Source organism: Ochlerotatus camptorhynchus, unplaced genomic scaffold (assembly GCF_037179485.1).
Source record: "Ochlerotatus camptorhynchus isolate MF236.1 unplaced genomic scaffold, CSIRO-AGI_Acam_v1.1 ptg000319l, whole genome shotgun sequence".
Classification (NCBI taxonomy): Eukaryota; Metazoa; Arthropoda; class Insecta; order Diptera; family Culicidae; genus Ochlerotatus; species Ochlerotatus camptorhynchus.
The window spans coordinates 1335245-1357762 of NW_027040807.1; the positions used below are offsets into that span (position 1 = coordinate 1335245).

At 39.0% G+C, this 22518-nt stretch overlaps 1 protein-coding gene across 4 annotated transcripts in view; it reads left to right on the top strand.

The window, feature by feature from the left end:
- The window catches only part of LOC135707792 (folliculin-interacting protein 2), a 39712-nt gene extending 17523 nt beyond the window's left edge, over positions 1-22189 (top strand). For all 4 annotated transcript variants that reach the window (XM_065229679.1, XM_065229681.1, XM_065229680.1 and 1 more), the window contains 4 exons: positions 17913-18120; positions 18189-19229; positions 19287-19501; positions 19574-22189. In XM_065229679.1, the coding sequence (XP_065085751.1) occupies positions 17913-18120; positions 18189-19229; positions 19287-19501; positions 19574-21755 (3646 nt within the window). In that variant the 3' untranslated portion in view covers positions 21756-22189. The remainder of the gene's footprint in view (positions 1-17912; positions 18121-18188; positions 19230-19286; positions 19502-19573) is intronic.
- Positions 22190-22518: the final 329 nt, after the last annotated feature.

Sequence of the window (22518 nt, forward strand, 5' to 3'; positions counted from 1 at the left end):
AAGATGCTTCCAATTTTCGTTAAATTTCTTAGCTGTTTAACTTTTTTTACTATTTGTATTATATGTCAACAAAATTCTGGATAAAGTCTCCGTCGAATGGCATATTGCATGACATATTTCATATTAATGCTTTGGAGAAATATGCGTTTAAAAACACCCCCTGTTTTCGTTACATGCCTAATTTTCGATTTCCCAATGTGACCCCCAGTATAGTAAAGAAAGACGTAGTCCTACGTCAAAAGAACTCAAATTTTGGATAGTATTTTTTCTTCGTGTAGCAAGCGAGCGATCCCGATTGATCTGCATAAGGCATGTAAAGCGATAAGCGTTAACTAGCAGTCGATACAACCATTTCATCTCATGATTGAAAGCTATAGATTGACGTATAAAAATGGTATGTATCTCCACTACTGGCTCACCGTCCCTAAATCTTATTATAGGTATTTGTTTTGATCATCCATCAACCGAGATTTCATAAACTTTTTTAGTGGAAAAATAATAATACGGTATTGTATTGGCCGGTACTGAAGGTAGGTACCGCAATGCACCGAATCCCGGATTTTTTTATATTTCGTCTACTTAGTAACGTTATGCTAATTGATTAGTTAGTCGACCTGCTGTTTATCCTGCCCGGAGAACTGCATCGCTACGAAAATTAAAACGCAAACGAAATGCTTCGCAACGTAGATTACGGCGATATCGTTCTCTGGCTAATAAACGTAGCTATGACATGTAACGAGTACCGTAAGCTTAACTCTTCGCTTTACAAATTGTATGTTCGAGCTTAGTCCAGGTCTCGTGGTCGTAGAGGACCACCGGTCTAATCAGCGCCTTGTAGATAGTCAACTTGAGATAATTGTGGGTAGGGTAATTCTTGAACGTAACAAATGTTACATCTCCTGCAACCACCATGGCTTCATGCCTGGACGTTCGGTTACAACAAATCTTTTGGATGTTACCACGACCTGTTTCGAACAACTGGAGAATGGGGTGCAAGTAGACGTCATCTATACAGACTTAAAAGCAGCGTTTGATACGATCAACCAGGATATTCTGTTGGCTAAGCAATCCAAACTCGGCACATCAGATCGGTTAACATCGTGGTTTTGCTCGTACCTGACTTGCAGGTCTTTGATTCCAGTACTTCCTCGTATTTTACGAACTAGTCGGCCGTACCACAGGGTAGCAATCTTGGCCCGTTGTCGTTTCCTTTATTTTTCAACGACGTGATTATACCGAAATGCATGGTAATGTCGTTTTACAGCATCAAGCAGCCGATTATTTATGATTATGCCATCAACGGTGCAATACTGCAAAGAACTGACCAGCTCAGCGATCTAGGCGTTCTACTAGATCATAAATTACCGTTTGACTTCCACCGTACTGCTGCGGTCACCAAGGCTAACCGTCAGTTAGGATTCGTGTCGAAAATATCGAAAAACTTCTCTGACCCACACTGCTTGTTCGACCTATCCTGGAAAACGCCTCCTTGGTCTGGTTTCCTCATCAGTTGACTTGAAACTTGAGGATCGAAAGTGTTCAGGGAAATTTTATCAGAACGGCATTGCGTAACCAACCGTGGCGTGATCCACAACCTCTCCCGCCGTATTCTGATTGCTGAAATTTGCTGAGTTTGGAAATCCTGAAACGTCGGCGGAAGAATCAATAGGCAGCATTTGTTGTCAAGTTATTGAATGGAGATGTTGACTGCGTGAGTCTTCTTTCGATGTAAGATATCCGAGTGCCGCCGAGAACATTACGAAGTGGTACCCTACTCCAACCACGATACCATCGAACAGCATTCGGTTATAACGAACCATTAAGAACTATGACACATACGTTCACGGCTGTTGAAGCATTGTTTGAATTTTCGGAACCTTCTGCTCGCTTTTTGACTCGAATTAGAAATGCTTGAATGGTATACTTTTTAAGATATCTCATGTAGACAACAGTCAGATGAATATATAAATAAATAAATAAATAAACATAATAACTATGTGAAATGATTCTGAACGATACGAACAGACTAAGATACAATTTACGTGCTATTTTGAGCATAGTAGGCAGTGATAATCAACTTTTAAAAGTGTCCGAATTTATGGACTAAGTGTCTGGATTTTGAGCCTTTACGGCAGGGGTGGATCGCTCTTTTGAGACTTTTTCATTACTTTCGAATAAAGAATGATAACGTTAAATCAAATTGAATTTTCAGTTAACTCCTCTTAAAATATATAGTATAGTGCTATTAATCTGATTAATTTGTTGCAGATTAAACAGGTTTATCGGGGAAATCATAAAAATTGAGATAAGCAGTTCCACTAGCTGCGAAACTTCCACGCAGAAACGGTTATTTTTATTACAACCTGATTAATTTGTTCGTACCTACGTCAAACAGATTTAATCGACCACATTTTTTTTCTTAAACTTCAAGCACCACTGGCACTAGTAGCCGTAAAGGAGCACGGGTAACACAGAGTGAAATTCGTCCTTCATCCTAGGAGCTTTCCATCCACACGAAATTAATCTGCTGCGCCAATACATTCCTACACAGCAGTGAGCGCAAAATAGTGTAGAGCATAAGAGGCAACCTGTTTGTGTATGTTCCGTGTCCCCCCACTACACCCCCACCACCCCATCACATCAACGCGCGCCGGTTTGTGCAAAGCGATTGAGAAAGAAAACAAAAACATTATCGCAACAACTTGAAGCTCGTGACACGGAAAATCGTCATGGGCGAGATTTCGGAAAGCGGAACCGTGTTTTTTTCACTCAAATAAAAAAGACGTAAACATAGCTGCCGCTGAGACCGTCAAAAGCTGACAGAAGGTGAAACATATGTGCTAATTGGATAAATGTAGATGCGTTGAATTTCACATCACGTTATCCTCTGGTGATCAGTTTTTGCACATGATATTTTGGGTCGGTGTCAACGGTCTAGTTGTTGCTGATATTTATTTACGTATTGTAATAGTTGTCGCAGAGGGAATGGTCACCACGGTAGATTTACGCCAACCCACCACACACCCGTCAGAAACTCATTCATTAGTTCCGTTCATTAGCACAGTATCCTTGCACATGCAACTATTTCAGTAGTAAAATCGGAGTAGCCATAATTGAATGAATGAATTGGTTTATCTTGTTTCTCGTAGCCAACTAGATTCACGTCATCACCGTCTACGGTTAGCAGTATTTCACAGATCGCTGAAAATAGAGTAGTCGCTTTATAATTAGCGATCTACGAGTCGATTACGTGTCGAATCTGATTCAGTTAATGAAAACATTGTTCAATAGTTCAAATCCTGGCAACTGCGATATCTCACGACACGTTGCAGTTGGTGCTAATCATTGTTGCATTCCTATTTGAATGCCCATTATGTATACAAAGAAAGCATGTGATATTCCGATCGTCACATTTATGGGGAAATCCATAAGATATTTTCCTCAAACAAACAAAAGAAAGAGAAGAAAAAAAAACGTGCTAAATAGTGATTAAACTACCGCTCGATTACATTTACCGGGGGCGTCTGGGAGCTCTCTTCGGCTCGGGATCATCGGGTCGAGGCCGAGTGTGAGGATGTTCTCGTTTCCTATCTACGAGGCGGCGCGCGCGGCATTACGCAAATCTCGTATGATGATGGTAAAAAGTCTTGTGACTTTTTGGCTGACGATCGAAATCTACCACAGATGTACGAATGTTCAGAGACGAGTGGTGGGTGGGAGAAAATTTACAATATTTTCACTGAGGCATGCCTAATGTTTATTTCTTTGCTTTGCAGTGCAATCAACTTTTGAGGAAAAAAAATTAGTCATGTGAGAAGAAAATGGCAACTGATGTCCGTTTTAATTACGGCAGATTTGACAAGTCAAAGTGTGTATTTCGTACGTTATGTTGTGACGGCCTGCGTACGAACCTAATGGATTGTGAAGAGATGACATTGCGAATGGTGTGCAGGGTGCGACAGGGCACAGATGCCTATTGGTTGACGTCGTTGTGGTTGGAATGTTTAAGACTTTAATAAAATTAAACCATCAAAATAGCATTTTGACTTTGAAGCTATTCACATTCCACGTGGAAGTTTTTGAGTTGTTCTAGACACCCCCCCTCCACCAGCGTAGAGAATCAATAACAATTTTTTTAATTTGTATGTACGAACATTTGCTAACAGCCTCCACCCCCTAAAATGTCCACATGGTATTTGGACAGCCCCTTTCTCATAACACTTATGTGTACTGCTAGTAGTATGTATTTACGTAGTGTAAAACCAAATGTTCGATTTGAAACCCGGGTTGGGTCTGATGAAGGCGTGGCCTAATAGAGGTGTGGTCTGATGGAGACGAATGGTGGTCCTCCTCGGATGCGAATGAGAATCACCCAGCTGAACCGGTTGAAAGTCTCTTTAATAAAGATACGAAATAGAGATAAATTCTAATTTTGCGGATTAAAGAAAAAGACTGCAGCTGCCAAACTTATTGTACACAGGGATACATTCATCGCACAAATAGTTTAAATTTCCCCTTGACTTCAACGAAATATTCGATATGAAATTCGTAGATTAATATAAATTGTACATTTGAAGGTTCTCACAAAATCATGTAGACGTAGTTATAAATATTTGCTTTTCACTAGGAAAAAAAAACAGCTGGAGTAGATATTGTTAGTGTTATGCCGCGGATACACTTGTATGACAAACTATGAGCATGAGCATTATTTGTATAATAATTATGAGCAATATACAACAACTATACACAAACTATACAAGTGTGACCATGGATGTGCTTATAGTTTATTATACAAATAATGCTCACGCTCATAGTGTGTCATGCAAGTCTATCCGCGGCATTGGAGTTATTCATGCTTCCATGTTATTGATCACATTTTGCTAACCGAATGATTGTTCGTCGGCACGTGCCACAGGTGTTAAAGGAATCCTTAGTTGTTTTTATTTAGAAAGTAGTAGTGTTTCTTTATTAAAGAGACTTGCAATCCAAGGCTGGTTCGTTTCCGGGATTTCCAGAAGGTGGTTACCCAAGGAGAACTTGTTGTGAAAGGCCACCTGTTGGAGTATTTGAACAGTAACTCTTTGTTGATACCAGTATAATCGGGATATCGGGTAGGTCATTCTTGTGAAACTGAGTTGAATTTGGTGTTGAGAAAGTGGAAAGATAACTTGAAAGTAGAGTTACGATTGTTCCTGTTTTTGGATCTAAAACGCGGTGTTGAAACCATTTGTAGGCCTTTATTGTTTTTTTTCCCTTGATTTGTTTTCCGTCGATCTTGTTTTCCGTGCTGAGCACTTATGCTACCGACGCCAGGAAGGCAGCTCCCACACCTGGACCATACCTATCGACCCATCAACTCATGAACCGGGGACCAACGGCTTTACTTCCCTTAAGAATATCCCGGCGGCGCCGACTGGGATTAAACCCAGGCCTGCTGGGGTGAGAGGCAATCACGCTTACCACTACATCACCGGAACCGCTAGGCCTTTATTGTTAAGAACAATCAAGCGCTTTGAAATTTGTAGCACTGCATATAAATGGGTTGAAAGCTATTTGTCTGACAGAGCTCACCGGACTATTTTTAATGATTCCAGTTCTGTGGGAAATAACCTTGGAGTGCCCCAGGGAAAAGTATCAGGGCCTCTTTTATTTAATATGTATATTAATGACATGCGACGATGTTTTACGATTCATTGCAGCTAAGGATTTAAATGATGCCGTTTTACACTTGAATGAAGATGTATGTTCTCTAAGTAGATGATTAAAGTATAAGCCCTTGAAATTGAACACAATTAAAACTAAGCCCTAACGGCACATTTGTCACAAACCGGGCTCATTTGAGTCACACTCAAGTTGCTGCAACTTTGTGGAACAGAAGTGTGCTACTTGGGAATTTATGGTAATTTCGCGGAATTGAGCAAATGAGAACATCTCGGTTGTAATTAATGATGAGACTATTGTTCGCGTTCGGGAGATTATATATCTTGTGGCGTGATTGTTGATGAAAATCTTAAGTTCAACTCTCACATTGACAAGGTTATCAAGAAAATTGCCAAGAAGTGTGGATTATTTCTCTATTGAAAAACGAATCAACTATTGCTAGTAAAATACAGCTATACCCAAAGAATCACGAAGCCCACTAATAGTTCGGCAAGGGCCCTTGTGCAATATAAGGTTAATATAGGGCTTCCAGTTTTAACAAACCATGAGACGGTGTTTTTTTACACGTAAATTTGCTTAGGAATCGGAGATTTTTTTTTAGATTTTCGAGATCTTTATCGAATATTTTTAGAAAAACCAAAGCGTATTTTTTTTCGGGCGGCAAGCTTCTTGTTATGAGGAGGGATAATCATAAAGAACAAATCTTCCGCAGGCACTATATCAGAGTGGCCAGAATGGGGAATCGAAAGCAACCGAAGGGGGAGCGGGTGTTAGTTATTTTTCTTACGTTTTCATACATGGAAGGGAAGGGGTCGCAGATATAACTTACGTAAGCATTAAAAATGCATTTGCAGATCATTAAAATAATCTATGTAAGATCTTTGTAAGATCTTAAAAAAGGAAGAGGAGGGGTTTTGTTGAATATTAATTAATTTGTTTTTATGCTATTTATAAGAATTCTCAGTTCGATGCAGTGATGGCATGATCATTAGTAAAGTGATATTTTTTCGCTCTCATACGCTCTCAATATCACGGCAATAGCCAATAGCACGGAACAAATCATGGTTGATATTGATTTTATAAGCTTCTTTGATATTGTAAAATTGTAGCTGAGAGTTGGCTCGACACTAAAATGATTCCGTTGTACATCGTTTTCGTATAAAGAGAAAGTATAGTTTTCTATCTCTTTTTACTCTTCACCGATGGCAGACACGAAACTACTGAAGCCAGCAGTGATGAAAGTTTCGGGCCACGTTCGGGTGTAAAGCAAACATCTTGAAACTCAAACTCACCGCAGTTTGGTAAGAATTGTATCTGGTGGGATCAGTTAATATTAAATTCGGAGATACGACATCGCAGCTTGTAATATCATCCGCAGTTGCTTGCTTTTTGATTTTTGTCTACGAAAATCCAGCGTGATCATGGTTTTTGGCGATATTTGCCATAGACACTCCGTTATCTCAAAACTTTTTCGATGTGCGATGTCCGGCAGTTTGAATAACTTTGCTAGTTTTAGAACCTTAAAACTTTTTATTGTACAGTATCTAGAAAATTGTTTTATGTCTGGGATTTTGATTTATGATGGGATTTTCACATTGAAATATTAGATCTCATACATATGATTGCAACACTTTTAAAACATTTTAGCTCCATAATCTCGAACAATTTTCTTAAACCAGGATATTGAAATTTATTCCTAATCGAAGTCTCAAAGTCTTGAAAGATTTACTTAATTCTAGACCTTGAATTTATATGCACGAGATCTTTAAAAATTCTCAATGCCTGAATTAAATAAATTATTTCTTTGGAATTTGCCCAGGATATCTTTGCAATTTTCTTGAAGATTTCCTTTGAATCATTCTAAAATTTACTTAGAATAACTTTCAGGATTTCCCTCAATTAGCTTATTAAAGTCTGGAACGCGCAAAAATTGGTCAACTTCAACTTGGTGTAGTTATGTTAAAATGCATAAAAATAAACCTGAAGTGCTGCATTTGGAAGTTGAGTGTATATACAATGATTGCTATAATGAGTTTTCACCGTTTGCTCTCCAGATTTCAAAATGACGTCCAAGCAATAGGAGCAGCGTGTCAAAATTTTGCTCGCGCAGCAAGAGAATCCGACGTTCTCACACGCCAAATTGGCAAAAATGCTGGATGTGTAAAATTGACCGTGACCAACGTTTTTAAAGTGTTCGGGGATGTCTCCCGTACTACCAACAATCAATACGAAACTAACGATTTAAAATTGGCTCACTACTTGACTAGCCTATTGGTCCAAAGCAAACGATTAACGTATCCCATTCTAGTCGAAATTCTAGTACTACGCAATGTTTGTTTTGATTCGCTATGAAAGTTTGACAGATAAAATGAGGGTTTTTTTTTCTGTTGGGTACATTACCACTGCGACCATTTATTTGATCTATTGTAGTATATTCCCCGGTTTTTTGTTAACCTTATTAGGGTGAAAAACTACTATTAGAAGTAACCATCAACGCCTAACTTTAGGTATATTCCCAGCAAGGAATTATGTGTCGTATGAAACGCACTACCTTACTAGGAGATGAACACCATATTTCAAAGGGCTGTAGTAGTCCCTTATCAAAGAACTTTTCCCTTCTGTTAAGAAGTGCTGCACAGTTGTACAATAAATGTTCGGAGGTTTCTGTTTCCTCGTTACAAAACCGACAAATATCATCATCAACTTTTTTAATTAGTCTTAGATGATATTTGGCTGGACAGTGCCCTGTAATTAGTCCTATGTAAGTACATAGGTCTTTCTTTGAGAGGCTAAGGAGTTTTTGGGTTATTGGTTTTTCCTATGTTTCGAGGGGTGAATCGATTAGCTTGGGACCGAAGAGAGTACCAGATCTGAGCTAAAAAGTTGAGCACGTTATTTCGGGACCTTCTAGTCTTAGAGTTACCTCTATGGTACTACTGTGCAGCGGGCCAAGAAACGAGCCGGGTTGTCGACGTTTAAGAAGGTGAAGGTGGCGAACCGAGATTACAAACAAAAACAAAACACATCGGCAAAGCAGCGGTCCCGAAAGCTGTATACGAATCTGCTCACAAAGTTCGACTATGTCGTCATGGACGACGAAACTTATGTGAAGGCGGATTTCAAGCAGCTTCCGGGACAGGAGTTTTATAGCGCATCAGGAAAAGGGAAGGTGGCTGAAATTTTCAAAACCATCAAACTATCGAAGTTCCCGAAAAAATATCTCGTCTGGCAGGCCATATGCACGTGTGGTCTGAAAAGCGGAATTTTCATTACTACGGGAACCATCAATCAAGAGATCTACGTCCAGGAGTGCCTGGAAAAGCGGCTGCTACCATTCCTAAAGCAACATAATAGACCTGTGCAGTTCTGGCCGGACTTGGCGAGCTGCAACTGTGGGAAAAAGGCAATCGAGTGGTACGATGCGAACAACGTGGTTGTGGTACCCAAAGACCACAACCCTCCCAACAGCCCAGAACTCCGCCCTATTGAACGGTATTGGGCCTTGGTCAAACGGAATCTCGAAAAAAACTAATAAATCCATGGAAAAAGAGCAGCAGTTTAAATCTAACTGACGGCGAATAAGGTCGATGAGACCACTGTGCAAAATTTAATGGAAGGGTTTAAGCGGAAGGCACGGTAGTTCGGATTTGGCAAACCAAAAGAATAAACGAACATTTTTTTCCTTTAAATATATGAATTGAACTACCTACCAAAATAAAACTAAGCAGATTTTTGTGATATGAATTTTGACTGAAAGAAACGATTTTTTGTCGATCAATTTTTGCGTGTTCCAGTCTTTATGATGGGATTTTCCCATTGAAATATTAGATCTCATAATATGCTGCTACACTTTTCAAACATTTTTAGCTCCATAATCTCGAAGAGTTATCTTAGACCAGGATATTGGAATTTATTCTTAATCGAAGTCTCAAAATCTTGAAACATTTACTTAATTCTGGATCTTGAATTTCTATGCACGAGATCTTTAAAAATTCTCAATGTTTGAATTAAATGAATTATTTCTTTGGAATTTGCCCCAAGATATGTTTGGAATTTTCTTAAAGATTTCCTTAGGATCATTCTAAAATTTACTTAGAATAACTTTTAGGATTTCCCTCAATAATCTTATGATTCTTTCCAGCATTCTCTTGAAATTTTTTCCATAACAGTCTCGAAATTCTGTGGAGAGTTCTCTCAAGGAAACGCTTGAAATTCAATAAACAACTATAAAAGAAGGTATGCAATATCGAAAAAAAGGAAATAATATCGAAAAATACCAGGAAAGAGCAACTTCCGTCGGACGTATGACAAGAAAAAATGCTCCCATAAATGTGGAAACTGATCGGACCTGATTCTGCTTCTATCTTATCGATTATAAATGATGCATCAATTCGTAATATTCGTTTGCCAGCCCCTTGAGGATGACGCGGGAAGTGGACGATGTGCTAAATTTGAATTGTAAAATAATAAAAGTCGTGTGTATTAGGGTTTTGTAATTCTCTCAAAAGCAGACCAGATACCCAGTCTTTCGAGATATGACTTCTCTAGCTTGGTTTGTGTAAGTTGCATCATTATTTGAATTACGGGTTATATTGATTAACTGCCGCTTACTGTAGAGCCCACTATAGAGCCTACATTTCGGATTTAAATGTGAACCGAGAAGTGAATTGCTAGTCTGACTTCCTCTGGTAAATTCAATTAAAGAATGTTCCTGAAATATACAGTCAGACAGCACGTAATGTTGTGACCATCTTCAATGACAGCGATCCAGCAGTGCTCCCATTTTATTTATTAATGGACAATCCAATGCATACGAGATTGTGCCGAAGGTGTGCCGATGGATGTGCCCAAGTTGTGCCGAATATACTTTCGACACACTGTGCTGAGTGACCTACCCCCAGTGTTTTTTCATTTTTTTTATCTCAGACGTCATTTAGATTGGAAGTGAAGTTTTCGAGTTGAAATTTGCTGAAAAAAATCACATACGCCATTCTGAATTTTTGTTTCGAAAGAAAGATTCGAAATGGCTGAATTTCAGTTCAAATGTGGATGATTGACCATTACAAATAATTATGCAAAGTGTCATGCAAATCGGAGAAGGTCGCGTCAGATCAATTCGTCATTTTGGCGTGGAACTGCTCAAGCTCATTAATTCATTGCTTCGTTTTGATAGTATCATATTCTTTAATAAGCATTCCACAAAATCCGCGCCAAACACAAACTGCGCGGCAGCTGTAGCAACCCACCCTAAATGATTTAGGACCACAGTGCATTGTATGAGTTAAGTTTGTCAGCGCTTTGATAACCCAAGAAGCGATCGCCTATTATAAGATTACGGCGACTCATCTACATCTCCTCATACATAGTCCAGAACGGGTTGTATAATACAGCACCAATCAGTTCGACTGTCGTCTATCTGTCTTGGGTCAAATTTCAGCAGTGCGCGATAACGATTTGAATTGATATAGGAATATTTTCGACTCCCATTCCGAATGCGTGTGTACCATATGAGCATAGCCTAGCTAAGAAATAATAATAATAAAAAAAAACGTAAACATGCCACCGCCGTTTGATGTGGACTCATTCATCGCGGTAATAACAACAACACCAACCAACACCGACGACGACGACGTACGAAAAGCATGTGACTGGGCGATACGTCGCGCGCCATTTATCATCGTTGCCGGAGACATCCAAACGCGTGAGTTAAAAACAGGTCTACGTGAGGTCACGATTTTACGCAAATTTCTCATTGTAAACGGCATACATTCTTGTGCATATAGATTCATAAAAAATATGAAAAACGTGCCTCAAAACACGCCTAAATGATTCGTAAAATCCTGAGAACCTGCAGTTTTTAGAAAACCCTCATATAACTGACTAGATGTTACTCTCTCTCTCTCATTGAGTTATTCTCAGTGGCTGTGTGAATGATCCATGGAAAATATCAACATGTTTGTGCAATTGGTCGTATATATGTGCACCTACCCTACCGGCGATACACAATCACATCAACAAGCAGATGCAACTAATATCAATGATATCATCATATTTTATGTAAAATATAGCAACACAATTCTAGATAGAGCTGGAATTAGGGCGTAACAGCTTTTGTAAACAATGACTTTTCTCGATGATTTCCAGGAATCCAAGGCACGCTCACGCAAACCAACATGACATTTAGGTAGGGGAACTCTTCCCTACCCGGTGGTAATATTAATTTGCGTTGGCGAGACTTGACTTTCTAGAAATCATCGAAAGAAGTCATTGTTTACAAAAGCTAATACGCCCTAATTCCAGCTCTATCAAGAATTACAAAAATGTACCACACAATTCCTAAAGAATGAGTATTGAAATCAGTGCTGATACAAATCATTCCTTCTACACTCAACTTAGCTGAACATGGATACAACCTAAACAGATAGAACAACTTCCTGTATGAATTTGAATTTTGATATAACAACATTCTCTTGATCAAGGCAACCTCTGAGTTTCGAAGTCAAAATTTGTTTTTGTTCATTCGTGGCTGGATGTTCATTATCTCCTGTGTTGTTTTAGGCTGTGAACCATTTTCTGAGTTAAATTTAACTCGTGGTTAAAAGTGACATTTCGAAAGTTACTTTCTATGTTCGAAAATCCCCGTGTTGTCGATCTACCGGTTTTCGAGCCAAGGTTGTCAAAATTTAACTTCTTGTCTGTCAGAAATAACCACGCTCGGATAGCAGGGTTAATCAATAACTTTCCATCTGTCAAATTTTAACCAAAAGTTCAAAAAAAATCCACCAAATGGTTCAGAGCCTTAATATTCGTTTTTATCTTGGTGGAGATTATTTTGAGGATCAAACGCAAAATGATTATTTTCATATTACACAAATCTAGCGCTGTGGAACGTGTTGTGTTGGAAATGGAAATGGAAATGGAAAGTTATTACCTCATGCTGAATTGATGATAATATCGAGGTTTTAGGCTTTGGTGTCGACAATATTCAAAATAATCGTTTTGCCCTAACATAATTTGATTATTTTGATGTATAATGAAGTCATTTGTTCGTTTCGCTCGTACGTCACAGAGAAGATATTCGAAACGAACGCAATTCATCAACACTGGGTTGATGCGCTACTTCTTGTGTGTGACGGTAAATGATAAAAACAGATACTGATTGAAATTGTACCTTAAACCAACGAAATTAATCCATAGAAAATCAAGTTCACGCATTAAAAACAAAGGTATGATCCATAAATTAGACGTACAGTGTATCTCAACATTGAGCGATTAAATTTTAGAAAAATAGCTGTAAAAGCCCAATTTTTTTTATCTAGTTCGTTTATATGGAAGGCTCAATCGCGTTAGCTTTACGGAGCCGATAGTTCATTGTTCTTTGTTTGTAACAAAATTCTCTTAATTCTATGTCTAGTAGGAGTTGGGCCGAATACTCGCGGCTTACTCGAGGTTAGAGAGGTACATTGTCGAAGGATAGAATCAGGGGAGGAGCTTGGGGGTAAGGTTTCGTTGTCTCATCAGAGCGTTGTCGCCAGTATTAACGGTAGTGCGGTTATAGTTTCGTCTGGGGTTCGACCGGATATGGTGACCAGTGGGCGACGATGAGACTCATCGAGACGGGGGACAAGACAAACAAAAACTATTAAAGAGAGACAAAATACATTAAAAGCCCAATTTAAAGAGATACGTTTCTGAATTTTTGATTGCTGAATCATCATACATTTATCAATTATTGGTACAATTTTTGGTTACGGTTGTTAAAAATAAGAGCTATTTGAGAAAAACGCTTTTTTCTTGAAATACCTTAATATCGTAAAATACAATGAACTAAAATTCTTGAAATTTAGCTCATTTTTAGTCATAATAAAGATCATTAATATTTCACGACGTGTGTGATATGCTAAGTTCCTGTAAGTTGCTATATGCGGATGATCTTAAGTTGTACCGTGTGATCAAATCGATCGTGGATTGTTGCGCACTACAAGCTGATATAGAGCGATTGTCATCCTGGTGTCAGATGAATGGAATGCAAGCCAATGCTGCCAAATGTAAAGTGATTACCCTTACCCACTCTCACTCTCCGATTAGTTTTGATTACTATATGAATCAATCGCCGCTGGAAAGGGTTAATAAATCTTGGGCTCATCTTGGACAGCAAACTACGGTTTAACGAGCACATATCCATGATAGTTGCAAAGGCCTAATCCATGCTAGGATTTTTGCGCCGCAATACTGCACAATTCGACGACGTGTACGCCCTGAAAGCGCTGTACTGCTCTATGGTCCGCAGTGTTCTTGAATATGGAGTACAAATTTGGGCTCCATATCATGCTGTCCATGTACTGCGCATCGAGAGAATCCAGAAACAGTTTATAAAGTTTGCATTACGACGTCTGCCTTATTCAAATCCAGATAGGTTACCTCCGTACGAGCATAGATGTGCGCTTATTGGACTGCACACACTAACAAATCGCCGAGTCTTTCTCCAGAGGATGTTCATATTTGACATGATTAGTAATCATATTGACTGCAGTTGTTTACATCAATTTCCACACTCCAGCTCGCCGTCTCCGCAACTATTACTTTCTGTGGACTCCCGGACATCGTACTGCTTACGGTTATAACAATCCTCTCGATAGATGTTGCAGACTGTTTAATGATATGTGTGATGTTTTTGATTTTAATATAAGTAGACCAGTCTTCAAGAATAGGATTAAGTCACTTTAAACAGTATGTATGGCTTAAATTTCAAAGATGGTGGTTAAATAAAAATAAATAATAAATCACTATTTTTTTCTAAAAATCGTCGAATTTTACGTTTTACTGAAATAAATCCAATAAAGTTCAGAAGTATAGCGAAAAATCAATAAATATCTGCTTAACCACTAGGGTGTACGCTCAATTTTGCGATACACTGTATATATTTTAATGTTTGGACACTTCTGGAAAATTGCGTCTTTACTGTGTAACTACTCAGATTTATCGTCCGGCACTTGTTTTTTTTTTTAGTCAGGAGGGGAGCGAGACGCTTCCAAAGAAAGCTTATTTTAGAATCTTTTAAAGAAGCATACTAAAAAAAAAAACACGGGCAAGACAGTAAATCTTAGTAGCAGGGCAGGCAGCGAGTCACTTTTTAGTGACTTGGTCGCTTTTTTCAAGCCAGTCACTAAAAAGTCTCTTTTTTAAGGCCAAGTCACTAAAGTCACTTTTCTTGTAATCAATCACTATTTTCAACTATTTTAGCGTGAATTTATTTCAAGATTGATCATTCTTTGCTTTGTGACGTTTAATCGTCTTTCTCTATATACAGGTTGTCTACTCATTTTTCTAAATAGAATTACATGAGTTTTCCAAATTTTTCCAGTACTTTAACGGATAAATTCCAGGTTTATAATAAAAATCTATTTTTTAAATGCGTTAAAATATGCTTCTTTTTTGTAGATCAAAAACAACAGCAATTAACCCAAACTATTTTAAAGACATGGCAATCAGTTTTAAAGAAACAGCTTTGCGAGAACTTTTAGCATCATTTAGAATCAGTGATATCTTCAAGAAATTCCAGAGAACTTGTTATAAATTTAGATACTTTTAGATAGTTTCATGATATTCAGCGAAGTTCCAATCTGATAGCTTCAGAATTATACCACTAATTTAAGCGAATTTGCAGAGACTTACAAGGAGTTCCGTTAAATAAATATCAGAAAATTTGCCGGATTATTAAACAAATTTAGAGAACTTCAGGTAACCATAGATTAATTCAGGGAAAATTAGTGAGCGTTTATAATGGTTATGATACTTAACCAAAATTGTCGAAACTTCAAGGCAACGTTAGAAACATTGAGGAAATTTTAGGAAGGCCTATAAAGTTAAGCGAAGTTTAAGAATTTTATGTGAAGTATTGTGAGTATCAGTGAGCATAGTTTCTCAAACTACAAAAGAATTTAACAAAGTTTCATAAACTTTGTTAAAATTTGGGAACTTTCAAGTAGTTCGGAAGACCTCAGAATAGTCTATTCTGATTTTCATTGAAATATTTATCAACATTTCAATAAAGCTATCCTCCTAATTCAATTTTCTTTAAGTTTTCCTTGGAAAGACCTTGAAATTCTCCACAATAAGAAACCATCTGGGAAAACTCCCTGAATATTAATTGAATTCATTTCAGATATCCTTCCCTTAGAATTCTACTCACATTGAAAGTCTCATAAGAATTCAGTGACATTTCTCCTCACAAATTCCTTAGATTTCTTCGCATAATTTGTTTGGCAAACCCTCCTGAATTTATTTTCCGAATTCCTTTGAAGATGTTTTGGAGTTATTCTCAGATTTAATTGTAATCCTCCTTTCAGTATTTTCAAAAAGATTCCAAGGACTTATGCTCCGGATTAGTTTTCTTCCACAACTTTATAAAATTATCCTCAGAAGGCCCTTGGAATTTTTCTCTGAAGGAGTTGTGCTCCTCAGAAATTTTCAGAGTTTTCATTAAAATTTAATTTTAAGTCAATTCAGGGTTTCTTCAATTTTTTGTCAAAACTTTCAGGCAACACAAGAAATCTAAAATTCTTCAGAACTACCTTAAAAGCAGATTGCATTTGATGTTTTTCTGAAAAATTCTTTCCCAGAACTTCCTTGAAATAAGGTCCTTAGAAATTGAAGTAAAATTGCACGAGCTTTTAAAACTGTGCATGGATTTTTACTCCAGATTCTTGAAAATTTCTTGAAGTTTTATAGCTTTTAAGTCCAGAACTAGTTCAAATTTAAAATTTCTTTAAAATATGCATGTTTCAAAAAAAGCAGTACACAGTTCAAGCCTCTGTTTTTTAAATATATATGTTACTGAATATTAGTCCAATGTGAATCTATAAAGTTAAAAGCGTGAATGTAAATAACGAGAAACATTAAATGCTTGTATTTTAAAATTCATTCTTTTCTTTAAATATCTTTAGTAAGAAATTTATCAAATTCTCTTCCAGGTATTTTAAGGAAAACTAAAATGTCCTGAGGATTCCCGGTTTTCCAGGTTTTTGCAGTTAGTAGACACCCGGACTACTAATACCGTGGGTTTGGCCATACACTTTCTATTGAATCTTTCATTTTAAAGGTTCATATCGTACATAAGTGTTTATGAGATACTTGGTGAATAAGTCTAAAACATCAAACATTTATTTTCTCTTAGGTCACTTTTTAGTCACTATTTGGTCACTTATTTCTTCAACATGGTCACTAAAATCACTATTTTTGACACCAGTGATCGCTACCAGCCCTGCAGTAGCTACGCAGTAAAGGAGCAATTTCCAAAGGTTTAAAATGAAAAAAAGAATAGTCCAAATCCTGAAAAACATATGTTTAATTTATGGATCCTACCCATATTTTTTAGTGCGCAAACTTGATTTTATATGGATCAATTTCGTTAGTTTAAGGTTCATTGTTGAACGTTGTTTGCGGTGCATTTTTACAATTGTGTTGCAAAATTTTACCCAAAATATGGATCATTAACATTTTTTTTAAGGATTTTCACCGGGCTTTCATGGGTCATTTGGGTGTTTTTTAAAGGTGCGTTTTTAATTTTATTTTTTTTATAGATAATTTTATCAATTCTAAAGGTGCATAGTTCGGTCTGCCATTCTAAACTGGGTCTGGTGCTTTTGGGGGTGGACTCTTATCACAATATGTGATTGAGTTTTGATACAACAGCTAATTATACCCGAAAGCTTATGAATTGTTCGAGTAGGATTATATTTTGATTTCGCTCGATGACGTCACCGTCCGATAAGATAGGTGAATGGTTGGTTCCTACCTACGTTACAAACAAAATGTTTGCCGCATTCTTCCCTACATGTGCCACGCCATCAGGCGACGAACAATGGAAATCAATTTCTTTATGTTGTTTTCCTTACCTGTTTTTCCGTCAACGATAAGCTGCAGGGGGATTAGTGGGCCAATTCCTCGCCTCGGTATCGATGTCATCGTTCGCTCACGAGACTTTAGCTACGCAAAATACGCTAATTGATCGATCGGGGTGGTCATATATTTTTAGCATTAATTTTTCAAACAAACTGATTAAGAGGGCGATAATCTTATTGCCTTATGTAGGGATATTCTCGAGATTGCTGCACATAAATGACTTCGTGACTGCATTGCATACAGGGAGTCCATAAGTTCACTTATCACACTGGCATCAGCACGGTTCATGAACTGGCCCGGCAAGATCCCGACAGCGCTAAAATAAATATGATTCTTTGTGTTTGCAGACAGTTTCCATTTGCCGCCGACAAGGTTCGAGTGGTTCTTTTTCGTGAATGCGACATCAGAGGACGCAAATTGCTGTTTGACTCGAGTGCGGTGGAAAAAATCACCGATGGACCAGCGTCGACGACAGCAACCGCCTTCTGTGGGACTGCAACCTACAAAACTTTACCTCAAACCCAGAAATGTGATCACTGCAAAATATTGTACCAGGTTTGTAATCCACATAGTTTTATGGGTAAAGATCATTGTTATTGATTTTGTTTTCATCTGATCAACAGCATAGTTCTAATCCAAAGAGTGACATCAAATCATTGGCAGAGATGATCTTCGGCTCTGCACCGATCGCCTTTCAGGGAAGTAGTCTGAAGGTTCACTGGCTTAAAACACCGACCGCCATGATGTGCTCTCACGTATTCCCGGCTCCAGTGTTGAAAAATGCCAGTGGAGCTAGCAGTAAGAAAATGTCTGTCTCATCCTTTCTGGGATCGGATCTTGCAGTCGGAGGCCAGAATGGATTCTATCGTGATCGATATCCTTCGGGCAGCGATCTTAGTTCGATAGACACGACGTCACTGCGTTCATTTACGGTTACGTCTTCAACTTCGACACAGCACGATACGTCTCACAATCACCGACACAGACCACCTTTGCCACCAGAGTTCGGTCATTTAGAGCGGTTGACGGATCCTAGGCTTTCCACCAACAGTGGAATGGATTCAGGGTACGGCGGAACTGATCCATGGGCTTTCTCGACGAGTAGCTCACGTCATCCGCTATCGTCTCATAGAAGCAGTCTTGCATCGATCTGCAGTGATTTCGAGTGTATTCGCAGACTAAGCACAGATACCAACATTGATATACCTCAGGCAGCTAGTTTAAGTGATTGCAGTCAGTATGGAAGCTTTAATCGGCGCGTGTCGAAAAATGTGTCTACATCGTTTGAAAATCGTCTCTCATTGGCTGACCACGTCGGCCATGTCGATGAACTGAGCCAAACAGGATCAACTTCCACGACCAGTCAGGTGACTGCGAGTGATGGTTGTGTAGGAGGACGGAATCGTAGGAATAGTGAAACCATGGAATTAAATAAACGAAAAGCCTTCAGTGGTGAGGTGCTTTCAACATCTACAAACTACCAAGGAAAAGCTCCGAATAAGAAAGCACGCCTGGGCATTGCGTTCTGCATTGAATTGGACGATGGAGTACTGCAGGAAATGGAAGCATTCTGCTCGGAACACATGAGCATATTCGAATCAATGCTATGCCGACTGCGAGTAGCAGCCGAAAATGCGTGCCATCGATGGCCACTGTTCCTACAGGTCAGTATCTCCGTTGCGGTGCGTTGAATGATCTATAATCAGAGAATATCCTTCCAGATTATGTTGACAGCGTGGCATTCGACTCAGCAATGGTTGTTGGATTTCTTCACCGCTCCTCGTCTTTCGAATCCAGTATGGACAACTTTGAGCTGCAGCACACATCCAGCACAGGGTAATGCACAAAACAATCAAGCGGCTCTTACCATAGCCAATAGATTCATGCACGATCTCTCCTCGTTGTTATCGCTGGCCGATACCAAGGATACTAAATTGTAAGTACCAACATACAAAACAGTTGTCAATTTATTTGACACTCAATGAATGGTCCTTATCTCTTTCCCCAGATTTATCAGCACTCTGCTGACGGCTGTGCTGACACATCATCTAGGCTGGGTTAGCACCATTGCTTCAATTGGTAGCCCTCCAGAGTCAACCACCGCTGGAACGGGCGATTCCCATCAGGAAAAAGAAAAAATAACCAAAATAACAGCAAACCATCCGTACAATGTTCTGTGGGCTCAGCTGGGAGACCTGTACGGAGCGGTAGGACATCCGGTCAAGTTGACGAAAACGATTATCTGCGGCAGCCCTCAGTTGGACAATACTATCGGCAAGGTTTTGAACGTTTTGTCATACTTTATACGATGCAGCGAAATCAAGAGGACAGTTCATATGGAAGTTTTCGAAGAAGGTAAAGTCAAGGAAGCCTTTGCCGCACAGAAGCTCATCAATAATGCTAGTAGCCACAGTTTCACTAATACCGAGGATCTAAACAGTATCTGTAAATCTTCGAAATTAGCAAGATCTAGCTCCGGAATGGTTCGATCGTCTACGAGGATCAAAGACCTAACGGCAATGGGAAAAGATACAGGAAACGCTGTGGAAGGAGAGCTATCGACATTACTAAAGAAAACAGTGATGAACGACATACCCAACGTCCTAGTGTATCGGGATTCCCGTTTCGTGCAACAGGAGCTGCGGATAGGAAACAAAAGCATGGACACGGAGCTGCTGATGAACGCCAGGCAGAAGCAGTTCTTAGAAATGATCTATCATATCAAAAAGGAGGGAAACGGAAATCCTCAGATAAGGATGACGCTCACCCAACCGGATGAGACTGGACAAGAAGCGATTGAGCTGGACGTAAGCGATACGGGTGATACTGATTCGATCCGATTATCTAGACTCATCACTGAAAACAGTATCGGTGACAAGGAAAATGGCAAAAGATTCCTGTGGGGTTTGGAACGGATAAAAGAAGGCATTACATTTGAACAGCTGAAATACATCGACGGTCTCCGTGGCAATTATGAAATGTTGATGCAAAGCCGACCAAAGGATGAAGTTGTATTCGTTCTTGGTGACAATGAACAGCTGGTCAATATCAAGCACACGCAAAATTCCAGCACAGCAGACAGAGCCAACGAACTGGGAGCGGTTGGTGGCAAAAGGCCTTGTTCGCACAGTAAACTCAGAAAACATTCCGTCATATTTAACTTTGATCAGTATCCCAAAGTGGTTGAAAACTATCTAAAAAGTCAAAACCTAGAACTGACCGAGCATGATTTGCTTGAGAAAAGTATGAAATTATCGCTAAAGTTTCACCCGGAAGCTGATTTGTCCTCATCTACGGATGCCGATGAGGAGGAATGCGACGTTTGTCGCAATACCTCACTGCTATACCTACAAACCCCGACGAATGCCTCGGAGCTGGAGTTCTCCAGTGATCTGACCGATGGAAGCATATATAGCTCTATGCACGAACCGTCCATCAGGGACGAATATAAAATGCATTGTCACGATGACATATCAAACACTTTCTCCTTGGCTACGGTCGAAGAAAATGCCGAGCTAAAAGCCAAGCATCCGGATAGCATACTCAAGCTGGTGGATATTCCCATATCAAAGGCACTGAACGTGGCAAATCTAAACGACGAGAACAACAATGATAAGACTGATAAATTTAGAAAATTACCAAGCAAAGCTGGTTTTATGCCTTCGTTGTTCTCTCGAGTGGCGGATCATTATATTCCGGACATGGTTCTACAGGGTACTACTGCACCGCCTAACAAGTGGGAAAGGGCCCTGAAGAAGGACCTCAGCCTCGCATCTAGATTCGCCTTGATGGAGCAGTATCCCACTGAAAATCTGGCAGTTGTAGGCAACTTGGAGACCCACGATGTCCGACTGATAACATCCAACCAATCATCGCTGGCTCCGAGCAATCCCAACGGCGAACTGGTAGGCATGTCCCAACTTGTCTCCTCTATGCTAGAAACAGTACACGCCATGTGGAGCTCAGGATTATCTGCGTTCCAGTGTATGGCCTTTATAGAGTCCAAACTGCGTGAGTTGTATTTACAGTCAGAATCGATCGCCAGCTTTCTACTAGCTACTGATTTTTGTTCCATTGAATCAATCACCAAGGCCCTGAACATCACTGCCAACGATATGCCCTTACTTTTATCCGTGGCATCAATACATACCCCGGAAGTGACCAAGCGATACGTCCTGCAGTTTCGGTAACATGGCTGTTCTGGAGTCTTGATGAAAGAGACAGTAGCACTTTTGTGATATTAGATTTAGGCTACAAAAAGCAATCAACGCTTCAGGAAGATCTGTTAGTTAGTCAGTTAGTTGTTACGAGGAATGATTTTTTTTTGCTGGAGATGACCAATCTTAGAGTTAGTGGGCGCGTATGAAGCTCTCTTTCTCTTTATCTGTGAGATGTGATTCCAAAATAGCTGAAAATTTAGTTATCCAAATTACCAGGATAGACCATATAATATTTAAAGTGAAAGTATTTTGTAGGCGGCTAAGTGTAACTAAGGACATATTGAATAGTATTTTATCGTATATTGGAGAGCCAGTGAAAGTTAACTAGATAGGTAGGTAGGAATATTACCATGCAAAGAAAATAAAAATCTATATTATGCAGTTTGTTGCTATGACGTTTTGAACTGACATATTTTTTAACATGGATGACAATTTCCTAAATCCACACATCTCAAGGGTTAAGCGAAAAAAAACCTTGTAGAATCAAGTTACACTTGGGGAAGTGGGTCCCGGAAAGTTGTCAGTTGTTAATGCGGAAATTTTATTTTAAAACCAAATTTATCAACTTATGCACTGATTAAGATAAATCATGTTCATTTGAGTCAAACATACGCACTCCTTAACAAATCATTGTTCTAAAACGCCTAGTAGTATACTATCGCTACACTATCAATATGCCGATGTTTCAAAATTTACACGGCCAATGAGAACAACTCAGAGATTCGGTTAGGAA